The sequence below is a fragment of the Rhinopithecus roxellana genome, chromosome 5 (assembly GCF_007565055.1).
Source record: "Rhinopithecus roxellana isolate Shanxi Qingling chromosome 5, ASM756505v1, whole genome shotgun sequence".
NCBI lineage: Eukaryota > Metazoa > Chordata > Mammalia > Primates > Cercopithecidae > Rhinopithecus > Rhinopithecus roxellana.
The window spans coordinates 147,075,154-147,094,795 of record NC_044553.1 but is presented as its reverse complement, the minus strand read 5'-3'; the positions used below and the strand labels follow the sequence as shown (position 1 = coordinate 147,094,795).

The 19,642-nt window shown below is 36.5% G+C and overlaps 1 protein-coding gene across 1 annotated transcript in view; it reads left to right on the top strand.

The window, feature by feature from the left end:
* EML5 (EMAP like 5) overlaps positions 1-19,642 on the top strand; it is a 205,549-nt gene that overhangs the window by 148,424 nt on the left and 37,483 nt on the right. Inside the window, exons 24-28 of the mRNA XM_010384118.2 lie at positions 457-545; positions 1,739-1,915; positions 5,297-5,498; positions 6,183-6,309; positions 18,756-18,834. Coding sequence (XP_010382420.2) covers positions 457-545; positions 1,739-1,915; positions 5,297-5,498; positions 6,183-6,309; positions 18,756-18,834 — 674 coding nt within the window. The remainder of the gene's footprint in view (positions 1-456; positions 546-1,738; positions 1,916-5,296; positions 5,499-6,182; positions 6,310-18,755; positions 18,835-19,642) is intronic.

Genomic DNA, 19,642 nt, shown 5'->3' with positions numbered 1-19,642 from the left:
ATCTTTGTATTTTAACAGAATACATGGCATGTTACTGAGTTTAATATGTTTGGTAAACGTTAAGTATTTTAAATGCTCTCTTTTTAAGGATGGTATTGTTTCATGTATTCAGCTGTATAAATTGAGCATCATAAAGTTTTTCTAAATATAGTTAAACAGATACTTACACTTTAAAAAATATTTTAACATTTGTTTCCAGGAATTTTTTACATATGCATAACCAAAGAAATCATTTTTATGTATATACATATACAAAAATCAAACCACTTATGAATTTAGTTACTTAATAATATGGAATTATAAAAATAAAATGCTCTTACTGTATGTTGACTGCAGCAGAAAATAGGTTTTATATTTAAGCTGATTTTTTTCCCATAAAACTTAAACATCATACTGATGGTATATGTATTTATATGTATTTTATATGTGTAAATATTTTTAAAAATTTTTTTTAAGGAAAGCTTTTACAGGTCAACACTGGTGCTAAGGAACAATTATTCTTTGAAGCTCCCAGAGGGAAAAAACAAACCATCCCCAGTGTGGAGGTAGGACAACAGTGGTACTTGTAGTGTTGCTTATGTGAATAAGAGTGGCTAAAAAACTGATACCTACTTTTTATCGTTTAGTTACACATGAAATCTGTTCTCAAATTATTAAAATAATGGATATTCTTGAGTTTATTGAGTCAGAATACATGGGTGAAGGAAGAAACACTATATTAATAAAAGGAGTCAGCAGGCATGGTGGCTCATGCCTGTAATCCCAGCAGTTTGGAAGTCGAGGCAGGCAGATTGCTTGTGCTCAGGAGTTCAAGACCAGACTGGAGAACATGTGGAAACCCTATCTCTACAGAAAAATACAAAAAATTAGTTGGGTGTGGTGGCATGTGCCTATAGTCCCAATTACTTGGGAGGCTGAGGTGGGAGGATTGCTTGAGCCTAGGAGGTGGAGGCTGCAGTGAGCCGTGTTCATGCCACTACACTCCAGCATGGGTAACACAGTGAGACCCTGTATTAAAAAAAAAAAAAGGAATAAATCACTTGTATGGCTAGCTATGCTCCGTTACTTTCCTCTAAGACAAGAAGCACGAAATAGCAAATAGAAGACGTGTCATCTAAGATTGGAGTACTGCATATCTGTCACGTCCTTAGGAATCCATATGTCTAAGATGTTTGTTGGCAGATTACTGTTTTTGTTTTGTTTTTTTTGAAAAAAAGAAAACAAAACAAGAAAAATCGTGTTGCATTTTGTGCCTGACAATATTAGCCCCCCCCTTTTTTTTTTAACTTGACCTAGGAAGAGAGGCTTAACAAATTTAACATGAAAGTGGCTTAATGAAGGGAGGGACCATAAGTAAAAGTTCTAAATTTCTTCTAAGGGTTAGTTGGAAAACATACTTATAATGCATTATTAGAAATTTAAACATGAACTGTAAGAATCTTACTTGATTATCCTGAAGTCAGAAACAGTTTTATTATTAACACTGTATGCTTAGCATCTAGAACACACAGTGGATATATGATTATATTCTGAATAATGCTATGTTAAAATTTTCTGCAGCAACTATTAGGCTCTGGGAAGCTATAAAACCAAGACAACTAATAATTTAACTATTTTTTCATTAAAACTTTCATTTTACTTGTGACACACATAATTACAAAGAAAAATGTTTACGTTTTGGTTGTTAATATTTTAGGTTTGGATAATCCAAACTTACAGCATTGTTTTTCCTTCTTAGGTAGAAAAAATTGCTTGGGCATCATGGACAAGTGTACTTGGTTTATGCTGTGAAGGAATTTGGCCAGTAATTGGAGAAGTTACAGATGTAACTGCTTCTTGCCTCACGAGTGACAAAATGGTTCTAGCTACTGGGGATGATTTGGGATTTGTGAAGTTATTTAGATATCCTACTAAAGTATGTGTTTTTCTTTAACTTTCCTAATGATCATAAATTATGAAATGGTTAAGGTAATGTCCTGTCATAGCATTTCATTGTTATTAATTGTACACATGTAATATGTAATGTTGTAATATCAAAGGTTCAGAATTATGTTTCATATCTATAGCTTTTAAGTATTATAATTTATGATCCCATGCCTTAAGTTATATATCATATCCTATAGTGTTTTTCAGTATTGACTAATATGAATATCCCTTTTACAAGAAACATCTTGGCTGGGGACAGGGGCTCATGCCTGTAATCCCAGCATAATACTTTGGGAGCCTGAGGTGGGAAGCTCACTTGAGGCCAGACATTTCAGGCCAGCCTGGGCAGCATAGAAAGACGTCCTCTCTACAAAACAGAGAAAAAAATTAGCCAGGCATTGTGGTAATGCCGGTAGTCCTAGCTACTCAGGAGGCTAAGGTGGGAAAATTGCTTGAGCCCAGGAGTTGGAGGCTACAGTGAGCTGTGGTCACGTTGTTGCACACCAGCCTGGGTGACAAAGCAAAATCCTATGTCAAAAGAGAGAGAGAGAGACATTCGTTTTATCCCCAATATTAACTTCAATAATTTTTCTATTTTTAATTAAATATATACTATTAACAGTAAATATAAACTCTTTATAGTTACAACTTCAAACTTTAAGTTGTTTTAACCAATTAAATAGAAAATACTTACGCTTGTAAAATTAAACACCATTGATTGAATGTAATGAATGACTTTTTTGTTGAAACCAAATAATACAGATTCTTTTTTTTTCTGCTTTCATAGCAGAATTTATGTGCATTTTAAATCATCAGCATCATTTGTTAATGATTTTCTGCTTAAAATTGGTATTTACTTGCTGCTTATGTATATTAAGATTTTTGTTGTTGTTGTTTTTGAGATGGAGTCTCACTTTGTCGCCAGACTGGAGTGCAGTGTCGCGCTCTCAGCTCACTGCAACCTCTGCCTCCCGGATTCAAGCTATTCACCTGCCTCAGCCCCCTGAGTAGCTGGGATTACAGGCTTGCACCACCATGCCCGGCTAATTTTTTTGTATTTTTAGTAGAGATGGGTTTTCTCCGTGTTGGTCAGGCTGGTCTCGAGCTCCTGACCTTGTGAATCCCCCACTTCGACCTCCCAAAGTGCCGGGATTACAGGCGTGAGCCACTGGGCCCGGCCAACAGGTTCTTTGACATTCTATGTACCTATGCTACTGTGTGCTGTGCAAGTGCTTAATTCTTTTATCACTTCCCTCTGTTCAAACTACTGTAAAATATTAGGCTTTTGCTTAACACAGAAATAAAATTTATATATCAAGTCCAGATACAATGCATTTCTTTCTCTTTTTTTTTAGACAACGTCTCTCTCTCTCTGTCACCCAGGCACAATCATGGCTCACTGCAGCCTCGACCTCCCAGACCCAAGTTATCCTCCCACCTCAGCCTCTTGAGTAACTGGGACCACAGGCACATGCCACCATGCCTGGCTAGTTAATTAATTAATTTTTTTTTTTTTTTTTGGTAGAGGTGGGGTTTCCAGATGTTGCCTATGCTGGTCTCAAACTCCTGAACTTAAGTGATCCTCCTGCCTCGGCATCCTAAAGTGGTGGGATTACAGGCACAAGTCACTGTATCTGGCAGCATTTATTTCTTAATTCACAAATTAAGTTATATATTACACTCTGGCACCACCATGAGCATAAAGATAAATTTGAAATAGGGCATGAAATCATATTGTGGTATTCAGTTCCTGGTGATCTTAAGTGTGGTCGTATTGAACTTATTTTTTAACCTGCTATTATTGCTTAGTAATACTTTGAAAACATCATTACGTATAATTAAATATTCTTCTACATCATTTTTTCTGGTGCTCATATTAATATTTTTAGATCAGCATTGAGATGAAAACACAGGTTTAAAAATTCTCATTGAAAACTCAGACACCCAAGAAAATATTCCACAGATTCCTGTTTTAGATACGTATAAATGGTAGGGTCTTAGTTGTTAACAATGTGTTCCACTAAAATATTTGTCAGAAACTTCACTTCCAGCATTCCAGATGGTGTAGATCCCTAAAGAATAGGTTCTGGGATATTGGTCTACAGATTATTTTTTCACCTTAGTGTAGCAAGAACCACGCAGTCTTAGAGAAACTACCTTCTTGCCATGCTTTGATGACAGATCCCTCACAACTTTTATTAAAAGTCATTATTCCTGCCAGGTGCAGTGGCTCACGCCTATAATCCCAGCACTTTGGGAGGCTGAGGCAGGTGGATCACCTGAGGTCAGGAGTTCGAGACCAGCCTAGTCAACATGGTGAAACCCCCGTCTCTATTAAAAACAGAAAAAATTAGCTGGGCACAGTGGCGGATACCTGTAATCCCAGCTACTTGGGAGGCTGAGGCAGGAGAATCACTTGAACCAGGAGGCGGAGGTTACGGTGGGCCGAGATCACACCACTGCACTCCAGTATCAAAAAAAAAAAAAAAAAAAAAAAAAAAGAGTCGTCATTCCTAGGGAATTCACAAATTTTGCTATCACTGTGTTTTGTATAAGACATCTCTCATTTTAACACCTTTGAAAAGATTTTAATGGAAAACCTGCTTTATGATGCTTTGATTTGAAATGTATATAACTTGGTAATGCTAGATTTTAAAGTTGCCAGTATTTATAACTTAAACTTTTATTGTTATTTAAAAGGAAAATACATTTCTATGTGTATTGCTTACAAACAAAAGCACCTGATGAATTAAGATGAAAGATATTTACATGGGTATATACATAGATGTGTACCAAAGCAATTGATAGTTACTCTTTGTTAACATACTCATGCTGCACATAGGCGTGTGTATCCTTTCTCAATTATTGTATCTGTTTCCAACAGTAATACATCTGCTTAACCACTGTCTTTAATATATATACACTATTCCATATACATTGTAATTAACTATTACTTTGAACATTTAAGGTATTTAATTTTTTTCACTACTATAAGTAAATACCATGGTAAGTATTTTTTTACACATATAGCATTTTTCTCAGCATAGATCCCTAAAAGGGAGATGGGTGAGTCAAATACAAGAACATTTTTATGCTTTTAATGCAGAATACCAACTTGGTTTTTTAAAGAATTTTGCCTGGGGTACTAGCATTTTGTGAAACTACTGGTTTTATATCTTGTCCTTAACAGGTTTGGGATTTTGGTATCTTTTATTCTGCTGAGTGTCAGTATTTTCTCCAATTTTTTTTAACACATTGCACTTGAAATGATTAATTTCTAATTATTTATTAATAAAATAAACTAAAAATCATAATGGAAATATTTAATGAAATTTCTCAGAAAGATTTTTTGAATTTTCTTCCTCTTTAGGGGAAATTTGGAAAGTTTAAGAGGTATGTGGCCCATAGTACACATGTCACAAATGTTCGCTGGACTTATGATGACAGCATGTTGGTTACCCTAGGAGGTACAGATATGTCTTTAATGGTGTGGACAAATGAGATGGAAGGCTATCGAGAAAAAAGGCCTTGTGATAGTGAAGAATCCGACATTGATTCTGAAGAAGATGGGGGTATGTCATTTTATAATACTTGAACAAAAATATCGGGAAAATTTAGCACAACTTATTTAAGCTGTAGAAGTTATAACAAGTAATAATAATATTTGAATAATTGTAGTATTACTGTTCTTAGTCTGTTTAACATCAAAATCCATTTTGTGACTCAAGAACAACAGGTTGCCATGAATTTATGACTTAGATGTTATTTATCTACAAATGAAGAATATCTAAATTTTAAATAAGTATTGTTAAGGTAAATTTTATATTATTAAACCTCATATTTTAAAATAATTTTGATTTTCTTCTAATATACCAGTAGTATCAGCTCATTATAGAAAATGTATTTTGCCATAAAAATTAAACACAGCCTCCATAATTTGACCACACAGAGGTAACACCTCTTTTAACATTTGGGGTATATCCTAAGATGTATGTAGCTAATATTTTTTTAAGAAAAGTGTGGTTGTATTGAACTTATTTTTTAACCTGCTATTATTACTTAATAATACTTTGAAAACATCATTACATATAATTAAATATTCTTCTACATCACTTTTTCTGGTTGCATATTACTTCATAATTTGCTTATAACAACTTAATTTATTTCATATTGTTGAACATCTTTGTATCCAGTTTATAAGATCATAATTGATCTTGGTTATTGCTTAAAGAATAACTCGTGTATTTTGACTGTAGGCTATGACAGTGATGTTACAAGAGAGAATGAAATCAGTTACACCATCAGAGCCTTATCAACAAATGTTCGCCCAATGTTTGGAATCAAGCCTCATTTACAACAAAAGGAACCCTCAACTGATGAAAGGTAATAATTTAGTTTAATATTGGATGAAGAAAAAGATATTGTCATTAAAAATGGAATTTATCGGCCGGGCGCAGTGGCTCACGCCTGTAATCCCAGCACTTTGGGAGGCCGAGGCAGGCGGATCACAAGGTCAGGAGATCGAGACTGTCCTGGCTAACTTGGTGAAACCCCGTCTCTACAAAAATACAAAAAAAAATTAGCAAATTAGCTGGGCATGGTGGTGGGCGCCTGTAGTCCCAGCTACTTGGGAGGCTGAGGCAGGAGAATGGCATGAACCCAGGAGGCGGAACTTGCAGTGAGCCAAGATTGCGCCATTGCAAGTATGTCTTTAAATACCTTTTGGTATCAGCCTGGGTGATGTAGTGAGATCCTTGTCTCTATGGAAATATAAAAATAATCCAGGTGTAATGGTGTGTGTTTATAGTCCCAGCTACTTCAAAGGCTGAGGCAGGAACATTGCTTGAGCCCAGGAAGTTGAGATTGCAGTGAGTTATGATTGGCACCACTGTGCTCCTACCTGGGTGTTAGAATGAGGCCCTGTCTCAAAAAAAAACCTGCAAAAAAAAAAACAAAAACAAAACCCTATTGGTGGTAACACTATGTATTAACACTAGTGGTTTAGGAAATTATACATATATATAAGGTTGATACGATTCATCTTATTTGCTAACTTTTATAAATGTATGTGATGAGGTTGGAGGAGATAATAAAAACGGAATGCAATACCAAGTACTTTTTAAGAAGCATGTGAGCGGTATTGTGATTCAGTTTTGAAAAGGCCTGCCTATCCATGTGCCTTTATTCAAGCATAGACAATCCTCATTTCAAAAATTTTCTAAAAAGTCAGGTTGTCTTTAATGGGAGTTATTGGTCTTAGTCTAGAATCAGCAAATAAAAAAATAAGGACATATGCAAGGCCATTTTATGGGGAGAGATCACTTTTTTTTTTTTTTTTTTTAATACTTTAAGTTCTGGGATACATGTGCTGAACGTGCAGATTTGTTACATAAGTATACATGTGACATGGTGGTTTGCTGCACCCATCAGCCCATCATCTACATTAGGTATTTCTTCTAATGCTATCCCTCCCCTAGTTCCCCACTCCCTGACAGGCCCCTGTGTGTGATGTTCCCCTCCCTGTGTCCATGTGTTCTTGTTGTTCACCTCCCACTTATGAGTGAGAACATGTGGTGTTTGGTCTTCTGTTCCTGTGTTAGTTTGCTGAGAATGGTGGTTTCCAGCTTCATCCATGTCCCTGCAAAGGACATGAACTCATCCTTTTTTATGGCTGCATGGTATTCCATGGTGTTTATGTGCCACATTTTCTTTATCCAGTCTATTATTGATGGGCATTTGTGTTGGTTCCAAGTCTTTGCTATTGTAAACAGGGCTGTAATAAACATATGTGTGCATGTGTCTTTATAGTAGAATGATTTGTAATCATTTGGGTATATACCTAGTAATGGGATTCCTGGGTCAAATAGTATTCCTTGAGGAATTGCCACACTGTTTTCCACAATGGTTGAACTAATTTGCACTCCCACCAACAGTGTAAAAGTATTGCTGTTTCTCCACATCCTCTCCAGCATCTGTTGTTTCATGACTTTTTAATGATCACCGTTCTAACTGGTGTGAGATGGTATCTCATTGTGGTTTTTCTTTGCATTTCTTTAATGACCAGTGATGATGAGGTTTTTTTCATGTTTGTTGGCCGCATAAATGTCTTCTTTTGAGAAGTGTCTGTTAATATCCTTCGCCCACTTTTTGATGGGGTTGTTTCTTTCTTGTAAATTTGTTTAAGTTCTTTGTAGATTCTGCATATTAGCCCTTTGTCAGATGGATAGATTGCAAAAATTTTCTCCCGTTCTGTAGGTTGCCTATTCACTCTGATGATGGTTTATTTTGCTGTGCAGAAGCTCTTTAGTTTAATTAGACCCATTTGTCTATTTTGGCTTTTGTTGTTATTGCTTTCAGTGTTTTAGTCATGAAGTCTTTGCCCATGTCTATGTCCTGAATGGTATTGCCTAGGTTTTCTTCTAGGGTTTTTATGGTTTTAGGTCTTAGGTTTAAGTCTTTAATTCACCTTGAGTTAATTTTTGTATAAGGTGTAAGGAAGGGGTCCAGTTTCACTTTTCTACATATGGCTAACCAGTTTTCCCAACACCATTTATTAAAGAGAAAATCCTTTCCCATTGCTTGTTTTTGCCGGGTTTGTCAAAGATCAGATGGTTGTAGATGTGTGGTGTTATTTCCGAGGCCTCTGTTCTGTTCCATTGGTCTATATATCTGTTTTGGTAACAGAACCATGCTGTTTGGGTTACTGTAGTATAGTTTGAAGTCAGATAGTGTGATGCCTCCAGCTTTGTTCTTTTTACTTAGGATTGTCTTGGCTATATGGGCTCTTTTTTTGGTTCCATGTGAAATTTACAGTAGTTTGTTCTAATTCTGTGAAGAAAGTCATTGGTAGCTTGATGGGGGTAGCATTGAATCTACTTTAAACCAACAGAGATCAAAAAAGACAAAGAAGGGCATTAAATAATGGTAAAGGGATCAATGCAACAAGAAGAGCTAACTTTCCTAAATATATATGCACCCAATACAGGAGCACCCAGATTCATAAACCAAGTTCTTAGAGACCTACAAAGAGACTTAGACTCCCACAAAATAATAATGGGAGACTTTAACACCACACTGTCAATATTAGATCAATGAGATGGAAAATTAACAAGGATTATCAGGAGTTGAACTCAGCTCTGGACAAGCGGACCTAATAGACATCTACAGAACTCTCCACCCCAAATCAACAGAATATACATTCTTCTCAGCACCACATCACATTTATTCTAAAATTGACCACATAATTGGAAGTAAAACACTCCTCAGCAAATGCAAAAGTATGGAAATCATAACAAACAGTCTCTCAAACCACAGTGCAATCAAATTGGAACTTAGGATTAAGAAACTCACTCTAAACCACACAACTACATGGAAACTGAACAACCTGCTCCAGAATGACTACTTGGTAAATAACGAAATTAAGGCAGAAATAAATAAGTTCTTTGAAACCAATGAGAACAAAGACACAGCATACCAGAATCTCTGGGATACAGCTAAAGCAGTCTTTAGAGGGAAATTTATAGCCCTAAATGCCCACAGGAGAAAGTGGGAAAGATCTAAAATCAACACCCTAACCTCACAGTTAAAAGAACTAGAAAAGCAAGAGCAGACAAATTCAAAAGCTAGCAGAAGACAAGAAATAACTAAGACCAGAGCACATTTGAAGGAGAGAGAGAGAGACACAAAAAACCCTTCAAAAAAATCAGTGAATCCAGGAGCTGGTTTTTTGAAAAGATTAACAAAATAGATAGACCACTAGCCAGACTAATAAATAAGAAAAGAGAGAAGAATCAAAAAGACACAATAAAAAATGATAAAGAGGATATCACCACTGATCCCACAGAAATACAAACTACCATCCGAGAATACTATAAATACCTGTACACAAATAAACCAGAAACTCTAGAAGTGGATAAATTCCTGAACACATACACCCTCCCAAAACTAAACCAGAAGAAGTGGAATCCCTGAATAGACCAATAACAAAGTCTGGAATTGAGGCAGTAATTAGTAGCCTACCAACCAAAAAAATCCCAGACAGATTCACATCTGAATTCTGCCAGAGGTAAACCTCCTTTATCTCAGCCCAAAATCTCCTTAAGCTGATAAGCAACTTCAGCAAAGTGTCAGGATACAAAAATCAATGTGCAAAAATCACAAGCATTCCTATACACCAATAATAGACAAACAGCCAAATCATGAGTGAACTCCCATTCACGATCACTACACAGAAAATAAAATACCTAGGAATGCAACTTACAAGGGATGTGAAGGACCTCTTCAAAGAGAGCTACAAACCACTGCTCAAGGAAATAAAAGAGGACACAAACAAATGAAAAAACATTCCATGCTCATAGATAGGAAGAATCAATATTGTGAAAATGGCCATGCTGCCCAAAGTAATTCAGAGATCACTTTTTAATAAAGTCTCTGAGCTAGATGACAGATTAAGAAATAAATTGTGAACCTGATCTTTTCAAAATCAAAGGTGGTAAACAATAAAAAGGGATATGGAGCAGTGAATGGCATGGACTTCCGAAGCAAAGAGGTTTAAAGAACAAAAAAGGAAAAGGTAACCAGAAACAGTAAGAAGGAACAGAGGGAGTGGGAGGTGGGAACAGCCCTGGGAGGTGAGAACAAGGCTGTGGTGAGGAAAACTTTATTATGAGAAGTTAGTAGAACAATTTGAGGGAGAAATTAAAAATAAAAGGGAATTCATTCACAGTTGAACAGGATTTGTAGAAAATTCAAGCGAATTTGTGGCCATTTCGGATAGTGCTGAAGAGTTTTGGAACTCAGAGAGATAGAAGTGACATTACAGGAAAGCTTTGTCAGAGGGATTTGAGTTTGCACCTATGGGTTTTATATTCGGGGAAAGTGATGAAGTTAAGGTGAAAAACACATTAGTAATGGGGAAGGGGAGAACTGAGAGATTTTGTGAATTGACTGACCCCAGCGTTACCAGGGAAGCTGTAGATGGAATGTTAAGGACACAGTGCCTCCTCAGCTCCTCTTCCAGGTGTTGTTTACTGATGGTATACCTCATGTACCTCAGGTCATAGCAATGGGAGGTCACTTAAGGAAGGGGGATGGAGAGTGATCATCCAGTTTTTCATTATGTATAAAGAGGCAAAGTATTAAATTAGGGGTATTTTTAAGAAAGCACAGTATACCATAATCTAAGTACTTGTACAGAATTCCATATTCCATGTTTCAAGTAACTTGCTAGAATACAGCATCGTATAGTGCAAAGGACATGAATTCTGGAGTCAGACAAATGGGTAGAATACTCATTTTTATCATTATCGGTTGTGTGAGTTTGAAATATTATTCATTCTTTCTGAACCTCAGTTTCCTAAGTGGCAAAATGAACATTATAATCCCTAACTTATGGTGTATTTCAAGTTTTAAATGAAATAATGTAAATCAAGAATTTAGATAGTGGGTCTTCACCAATGACACCTTATCCCTTGGAATGAAATAAAAGTTAACTGAGGAGGTACCTGGTAAATACTTAAACATTATTTCTGAAATTAAATATTCACAAAGCAATAAGCACTACATATGTATTTATTAGAGAAATACAGATAAATATGAAAATGGAATATTATTTAAATATTCTAATTAGAATATTTGAAGTAGAGTGCTTAATATGACTTAAGGAAAATTATGTCTCCTAAGTAATGAAAAGTGAAAAGTGTTCTGTGGGGAGAAGGAGCTCTAGACATTCCCATAGATTTCTTTCATTTGTTATATTGATTTTTTAAAAAAATTATTTATCGGATAAATTTGGTATGTCAGAAAATGTGACCTAATTGTAATCTGTAGACTGCTTCGTTCACGGTAAAACACTTAAATGTAAATTTCCACCCATTGCTGAAGTGAGGCATGTTCTAATAGATGGAAATATTTTACTACTCATGAAGAATGATTAACACTGTCATAACTGTAAACTTTGATGTTAGTTTATTCTGCAGCTGTTTCCTAATTTTTCAAATTGCTTTGCATTTTGTTCTCAATTTACTTTACAATTTCAACCCTGCTGAATATTTTGAAAATGACAAGGTGTGGGGAGGGAGACAGGGGATCTGTTGGGCCCCGTGGCAGGGTCCAAGCACTGCTCTTTGCCTTAAAAAAAAAAAAAAGAAAAAATGACAAGGCAGAAGTCATTGATGTGACTTCATTTTCACAAAATGAAAAAAAATCAAAGGAGATTAAAAATGAAGAGATTTGTATCTCTTTTAACCAACTTAGAATATTTGTGAGGAGATAATATGGTTCATGGTTTATTTAAATAATTGCTTTTTTAAGTAACATGTATTACTGTCATAAATATGAAATAAAACACTTTATATGCAAAACAAGCCAAATGCTGTGCCTCATTCCTGCAATCTCAGTGCTTTAGGAGGCTGAAATGGGAGGACTGCTTGAGACCAGGCATTTAGCACCAGCCTGGGTAACACAGCAAGACCCCATTTCTTCAAAAAATAGAAAAATTAGCCAAGAATGGTAGTACATGCCTGTACCAGGAGGTTCCTACTCAGGAGGCTGAGCAGGAGGATTGCTTCAGCTCAGGAGTTGGAGGCTCCAGTGAGCTATGATCGCACCCTTGCACTCCACCTATGGCAGCAGAGTGGGATCCTGTCTCTGGGAAAATAAATAAATGAAAAAAAATTAAAAGCAATTAAATACTTATCAAATATTCACTTAAAAGGAAAAATGGCTTCTGATGACAATAACCCTCCTATTTGGTTGATACTTTTGTGGATTTTTTTCCTAAGTGATAATTTAATATTTTTTAATAAACGTTTTTGTTTTTTGTTTTGTTTTGTTCTTTTGAGACAGAGTCTTGCTGTGTCACCCAGGCTGGAGTGCAGTGGCACGATCTTGGCTCACTACAACCTCCACGTACTGGGTTCAAACATTTCTCCTGCCTCAGCCTCCTGAGTAACTGGGATTACCGGCACGCACCACACACCCAGCTAATTTTTGTTATTTTTAGTAGAGACGGTGTTTTACCATGTTGGCTAGGCTGTTCTTGAACTCCTGACCTCAAGTGATTCACCCACCTCAGTCTTCCAAAGTGCTGGCATTACAGGCATGAGCCACCTTGCCTGGCCAATAAATGTTTTTATAACAAATATTATGTATTTAAAGTAGTTATTTTTTGTCAAATTTTCAATATTTGTGAATAAAAATATTTAAATCAATGTTTAAATCAATGTGACATAAGTTAGACATTTTTGTATTTCCTTAAAATTCTGTTGACATGTTGCCTTTCTTCTGTTTGCTAAAATGCTCTATTCTATTCATCATCAAATTTTATGTTTTCCTACTTTTTTCCCCCTTGCTCCTTTTGAAGGCAGGGAGTAGTAAGGTAAGTGTTTTATAAAAGAAAATATTTTATTCAAAATTTACCCTTTATTTTATTCTTTATAGTATTTTAAGGTATTTATTTTTCCCTATAAAACATTTAACTACATTTGTCAACAAAGCATTATAAAATGAAGTAGGACAAATTCTATGAAAGAGTTGCATTTTTAGATAGTATATATGGTTGCTATTATAAGGGTCTTCATTATGATAAATTGTTTTACATATGACTGTACAAACTACTACAATGCCAATAAATAGTTTTGGTTTTCCTTAAGTTTCAGAAGCTCGTAAAAACAGACCTAACCACACATATATTTAAGTGAAAGACTATTCAATTTTAAACCTGTTAGCACAATTTAGTGCATGTTTAATCTATTCATTCATTTTAAAAGATGAAAAGAGGGTAACTATGATATTTGTATGTTTAATAAAATGACATGTAGGAAAAGACTCTTTGGGGGTACTTTTATATGTACCTTTGGTGATATGAAAATGTCTTGAAAGAATTTCTGAAACAAGACAGTGTGGAAATGCCTAGTCTGTTTTATAAGTTAAAAAAGGTATTATGGCTGGGCATGGTGGCTCAGGCCTGTAATGGTGGCTCAGGCCTGTAATTGTGGCTCAGGCCTGTAATCTCAGCACTTTGGAAGGCCGAAATGGGAGGATTGCTAGAGCCTGGGAGTTCAAGACCAGCCTGGACAACATAATGAGACCCTGTTTCCACAAAAAATAAAAGTAAAAATAAATTAGCTGGGTGTGGTGGCAGCCCTGTGGTCCCAGCTACTCAAGAGGCTGAGGTGAGAGGGTCTCTTGAGCCTGGGAGTTTGAGGCTGCAGTGAGCTGTGATTGCACCACTGCACTCCAGCTTGGGCAACACAGCAAGACCCTGTTTTGGGGGCCGGGGGTTGGGGGTAAGGTATCACTAGGAAAATGCTGGGAAATAAGGATGAAAACTGTAAATTTGAGATCAGATTGTGCAGAAACTCAAATAATAGGCACCTGTTAATATTAGATCTACAGCAGGAATCTGTCGTCTGTTTTAAGCAGAGTAGTGTGTACAAAGATATGAGTTCAGAGTATGAAGCAACCTCTGAAGTGGGCCATAAAATCTTATACTCTTTTACCATAACTAATGCACCCGGATCTAGCCTCACATCTAGAATAGCTTGCTCAGTACTGATCTCTGCATTTTAAAGGAGACTTGGATAGTTTATAATGGGCTGGAAGAAAGCACAGAAGGAAGGAAGGTTGGGAGGCCACTTCATATAAAGAAAAATTAGTTGACCAGGTGCAGTGGTTTATACCTGTAATCCCAGCACTTTGGGATGTTAAGTTTGGAGGATCGGTTGAGGCCAGAAGTTAAAGATCAGCCTGGCCAACCTGATGAGACACCATCTCTACAAAAAAAAACTTAAAAAAATTACCTGGGTGTGGTGGTGTGCACCTGTGGTCCCAGCTACATGGGACGCTGCGGCAGGGAGGATCTCTTGAGCATGGGAGGTCAAAGCTTAACAAAGCCATGATCACACCACTGCACTCTAGCCTGGGTGGCAGAGCAAGACCCTGTCTCAAAAAAGTAATTATTGTTATTCTGGGAATCTTGTTTCAAAACAAGAAAACTAAATGGAGATATCATTGTTATCTTGGATATGAATGACTTTCTATGTAGAAGTGACCTCCCTGTCACAAGCAGTATTTATACAGAGTTTAGATGACCAGTTGTCATCAATGCTATACAATGATTGTTCTAGACATGTAAAGAAGGTTCCTGGTGTCAGTGGGAGAATGGATGAAATGACTTTTGTGATTCCTTCCAATTTTGTTTTGATCATTATGCTATTAAGAGAGAGAAAAAAAAAAACTTTTTAAAGATTACTTCTTTTACTAGCAAAATTCTAAATTCAGTATAGTCCCGAGTGACTAATTCTGCCTGCTTGGATTCACTGACTGGGGAACCCTCTTAGGTCAGAACAGGTGGAACTTAGGCTCTTTAGACAATTTCCTTTGAAGTATCTCCAGTGCTACCAGCTTTTTAAATTAACAGTTTAGTGCCAGTGCCCATTCTTAAAAATAAGCTTAAATGTTTTGTTTAAAATTCAGATTACATTGCAGAAAAATAAGAATGGCAAGCTTTAAAGTTCACAACATAAAATATATTGAATTCTCATTTATTTGTTTTTTTCTTTTTTCACCTTTCTTGTGATTCCCTGTTATTATTGAAGTTTTTTTTTTTTTTTTTTTTTTTTTTTTTTGAGACAGTCTCACTCTGTTGCCTAGGCTGAGTGCAGTGATGTGATCACAGCTCACTGCAGCCTTTACCTTCCAGGTCAAGTGATTCTCCCACATCAGCCTCCCATGTAGCTGGGACTATAGGTGCATGCCACTAGGCCTGGCTAATTGTGTTTTTTATAAAGAATGAGGTCTCACGGTGTTGCCCAGGCTGGTCTCAAACTCCCGGGCTCAAGCAGTCCTCTTGCTTCGGCCTCTCAAAGTGCTAGGATTACAGGTGTGAGCCACTGTGCCCAGTCTTATGCCTTTTCTTTTCTCTTTTTTTCTGTTTTTTTATTTTTTAGGCGGAGTCGCACTCTGTTGCCCAGGCTGCAGTGCAGTGGCGTGGTCTTAGCTTGCTGCAACCTCTGTTTCCTGGGTTCAAGCAATACTCCTACCTCAGCCTCCTGAGTAGATGGGATTACAGGCGCCTGCCACCGTGCCTGGCTAATGTTTTTTGTATTTTTAGTAGAGGTGGGATTTCACCATGTTGGCCAGGCTGGTCTCGAACTCCTGACCTCGTGATCCTCCTGCCTCGGCCTCCCAAAGTGCTGGGATTATAAACTGAAAACAACAGGCCTTTAATATTATGCAATATAGTTGTCTGCATTAAACTTGTTAAAATATTTTATTACAGGAGGTATTTCACTAGTGTTTTCAATTCAAATTTATGTTGTAATCTTTTTCCCTCTTTATCTGCTGCTGAAAAGAGGTTCCAGGTAATCCTCTCTTTGCTGTGTTTACAAAGCCTAACTTTGTATTTTTGTCATCTCTCATATTAGCATTAATGGGATACTATGTTACTTGGTGTTCTTTACCTCTCCACAATTTTGCACATTTTTTTGCTTTGCAATTGGTACCACTGAAATGAATAGCATCTTAATTATTAGACTTACTCTGTATAAGTAACTGTACTACTAAAACTTATCAATTCAACTTGTATAATTTTATAAGTTATATAACTTTATTTTACGCAATGATATACTTTATATAAGTGATCTTTATAAAAATTAAAATATGCTTAACTGATCTTTATAAAAATTAAAATATGGTTAATTGTTACATAGGATCTAGATAAAAATTACCTGTTTATTGTTTGGGTTACATTTAAAGCTGTCAGATAGTAACATAGAATAATGTTCACCAACAAAGTTGACTTGGGGAAAAAAGCAAGGCTTCTATCATTCTTTGAAATGGTCCTATCAGAAATATTTTTAAATGTTAAATATGGTAAATTCAGTTTTATTTTTACTTGTGGACATCCAAAAATGTGTATGAAGAAGGTTTGAAACCAAAATTTCTATAATAACTTGAAAAAATTGTTTATTCTTGAAAAGGATGTTTACTTTTTATAACACCAGTCATGCTTATATATTTTATATGCTGCCTCATATTGCTATCAACATCCCGTTCATTTCTTATTGGATGTTTAAGATATAACACATTTACTTTTATTGATGTATGACTTGACAACCGTTTTGAAAATGCAAGTATATTTTATGCCTTTAATTTTATGAGACTTGTTCATAAATGTTGGAGTCTTTTACATGGGAAAGTTAATTTGTATCATTTCCTGATTTAGGTGTTACAAATTGAATATTAACTTAAAATTTGGAAAGGGATTGGTGCATGATTGATTTAAATTCAGTGTTCCGGTTATTCAATATGTGAATAATGGTTGAGATAAAAAATAATAAACTAAATTGCATTTTTTAAAAAATTAAAGGTTCTAGAGAAGAGCTTCTACATGTAAATAATTCAGACTGTGAACTCAATACACCTGTTGGGACAGGGCACATTATAAATAGATCCTGAACAGAGAAGCGGGGCTAGATTTGAGAGCTACTGTGTAGGCAAAGTTGATAAATTTTAGTAAATGGAATAACGGAAGAGAGAGTTGGAAGCAATAATAATAGTAATTTCCTTTTATAGTGTGTTGTATGGTTTACAGTGCTTTGTGACTATAAAATGTCTTCCTTGAGTAACCATCTGATGGCAATGCCATTAACCAATACTAGGGACTTCAGCAAGTAGAGAAGGTGAAGGGCATGGAGAAACAGATGAGCACAAATTTGAACTCACATGTGATTTATGTTGCTAACAGTGTGGAACGTTCATAAAAATATTATGAAAATTCACTTTCAAGAAGGATGTATTGAATACCTGCCATGTGAAGATACTCTTGTTAGATACTTTAGAGCAGTAATCCAGGCTTTGTTGTTAACGCACCCATCAAGAAATATTTGAGTATGTTAAATTAACATTTTCCCATTGTTTATAAACAATCTACTTTTGTGCTATTATGTTATTTACATTATGATACGTACACCAAAGAAATTAAAAGTAAGGCTGTGCACAGTGGCTCACGCCTGTAATCCCATCACTTTGGGAGGCCAAGGCAGGCGGATCACTTGAGGCCAGGAATTCAACACCAGCATGGCCAACATGGTGAAACCCCATCTCTAGTAAAAATACAAAAATTAGCTGGGTTGTGGTGGTGCACGCCTGTTGTTTCAGTTACTGGGGAGGCTGAGGCACAAAAATTGCTTGAACCCGGGAGGCAGAGTTTGCAGTGAGGTGAGATTGTGCCACTGCACTCCAGCCTGAGTGACAAAGTGAAACTTGGTCTTAACAAAAAAAAAAAAAAGAAAAAAGAAAGAAAGAAGAGAAGAGGCTGGGTGTGGTGGCTCACTCCTTATCCTGTAATCCCAGAACTTTGGGAGGCTGAGGTGGGCCGATCACCTGAGGTCAGGGGTTCGAGACCAGCCTGACCAACATGGTGAAACCCCATCTCTACTAAAAAAAAAATACAAAAATTAGCTGGATGTGGTGACATACACCTGTAATCCCAGCCTCTCAGGAGGCTGAGGCAGGAGAATCACTTGAATCCAGGAAGTAGAGGTTGCAGTGAGCCAAGAATGCGCCACTATACTCCAGCGTGGGTGACAGAGTGAGACTCCATCTCAAAAAATATATATGAAATGAATGAAAGTTGTAATATTTTCTTTCTACCTTCCTGCTTTAGAAGCTCTCAAGATGAAGAGGGCAGTCTAGAGGACCACAAACAGAATGAGTCATCTTTGGGAAGGTGTGACAAGACACCTCTCTGGGAGGGATGGTGTGAGAGACTCAGTGAAGGCACTGAGTGCTGCATGCCTTTCCACCTTCCCACTTCTCTGTTGCAGGCCTCCGGTGAGCAGAGCCCCACCACAGCCAGAGAAACTCCAGACAAACAATGTAGGCAAGAAAAAGAGGCCTATAGAGGTAAGGAAAATTCACTCTCCAGTGTTACTGAAATGTATCCAGAGTTCCTTTTTATAAAACATCCAAGTCTTATCATTAGTTTTCGTGAAAGTAAGTGTATTAGGTGCTCTTTTTTGTTTGACTTAATTCTTATGTAAGTCTGAGTTTTGGATTGATATTCTCTGGTTATCCTAATTTTTTAAATTAGTCTTCCTTTTGCTTTGCTGTGAATAATACCGTAATTGAACTGAATCTCAGAGAACTCCTAAACCTCAATATATGCGAATGATCTTTTGCTTACAGAAGCACAGACACCTTGGCAATACCTAAAACTTAGTGGCTTGAGTTTGTAAATTAAAGAGTTAAATACTTATACCAAATAGGAATTTTGACCCTGGGCGGTATATTCACTGTACAGGGTTCATGAAGGCTGTTTCTCCTTCTGTCTCTGCTCCCAACCAAAGTAGCCTTCCATAATAATTGAGGAAGAAGGAAGGCTCTCCAGGCATTTCATAATCCCAGTATCAGCAGCAAACAACCAAACTCTGCTAAATCAAACATAAACAAAGTGTAAAGCTGTGTGATGGTGATTGCTGTATTGCTGTAGCTCCCTCCCCAACCCAGTCCTACAAAGTCAATGAAATGTACATTTTCAGTTGCAGAATTATCTGCCAGACCTTTAGCATGAATTGTCCAAGACAGTATACTTAGTTTTTGTCTACCGACAATGAAGGTACTGTTTGGATTCTTCAAAGTATGTGACTTGTACATAATTTATCCTGACTCGTGTATGTAGGTCAGACATTTTGATTAACAATGAACATAAAAT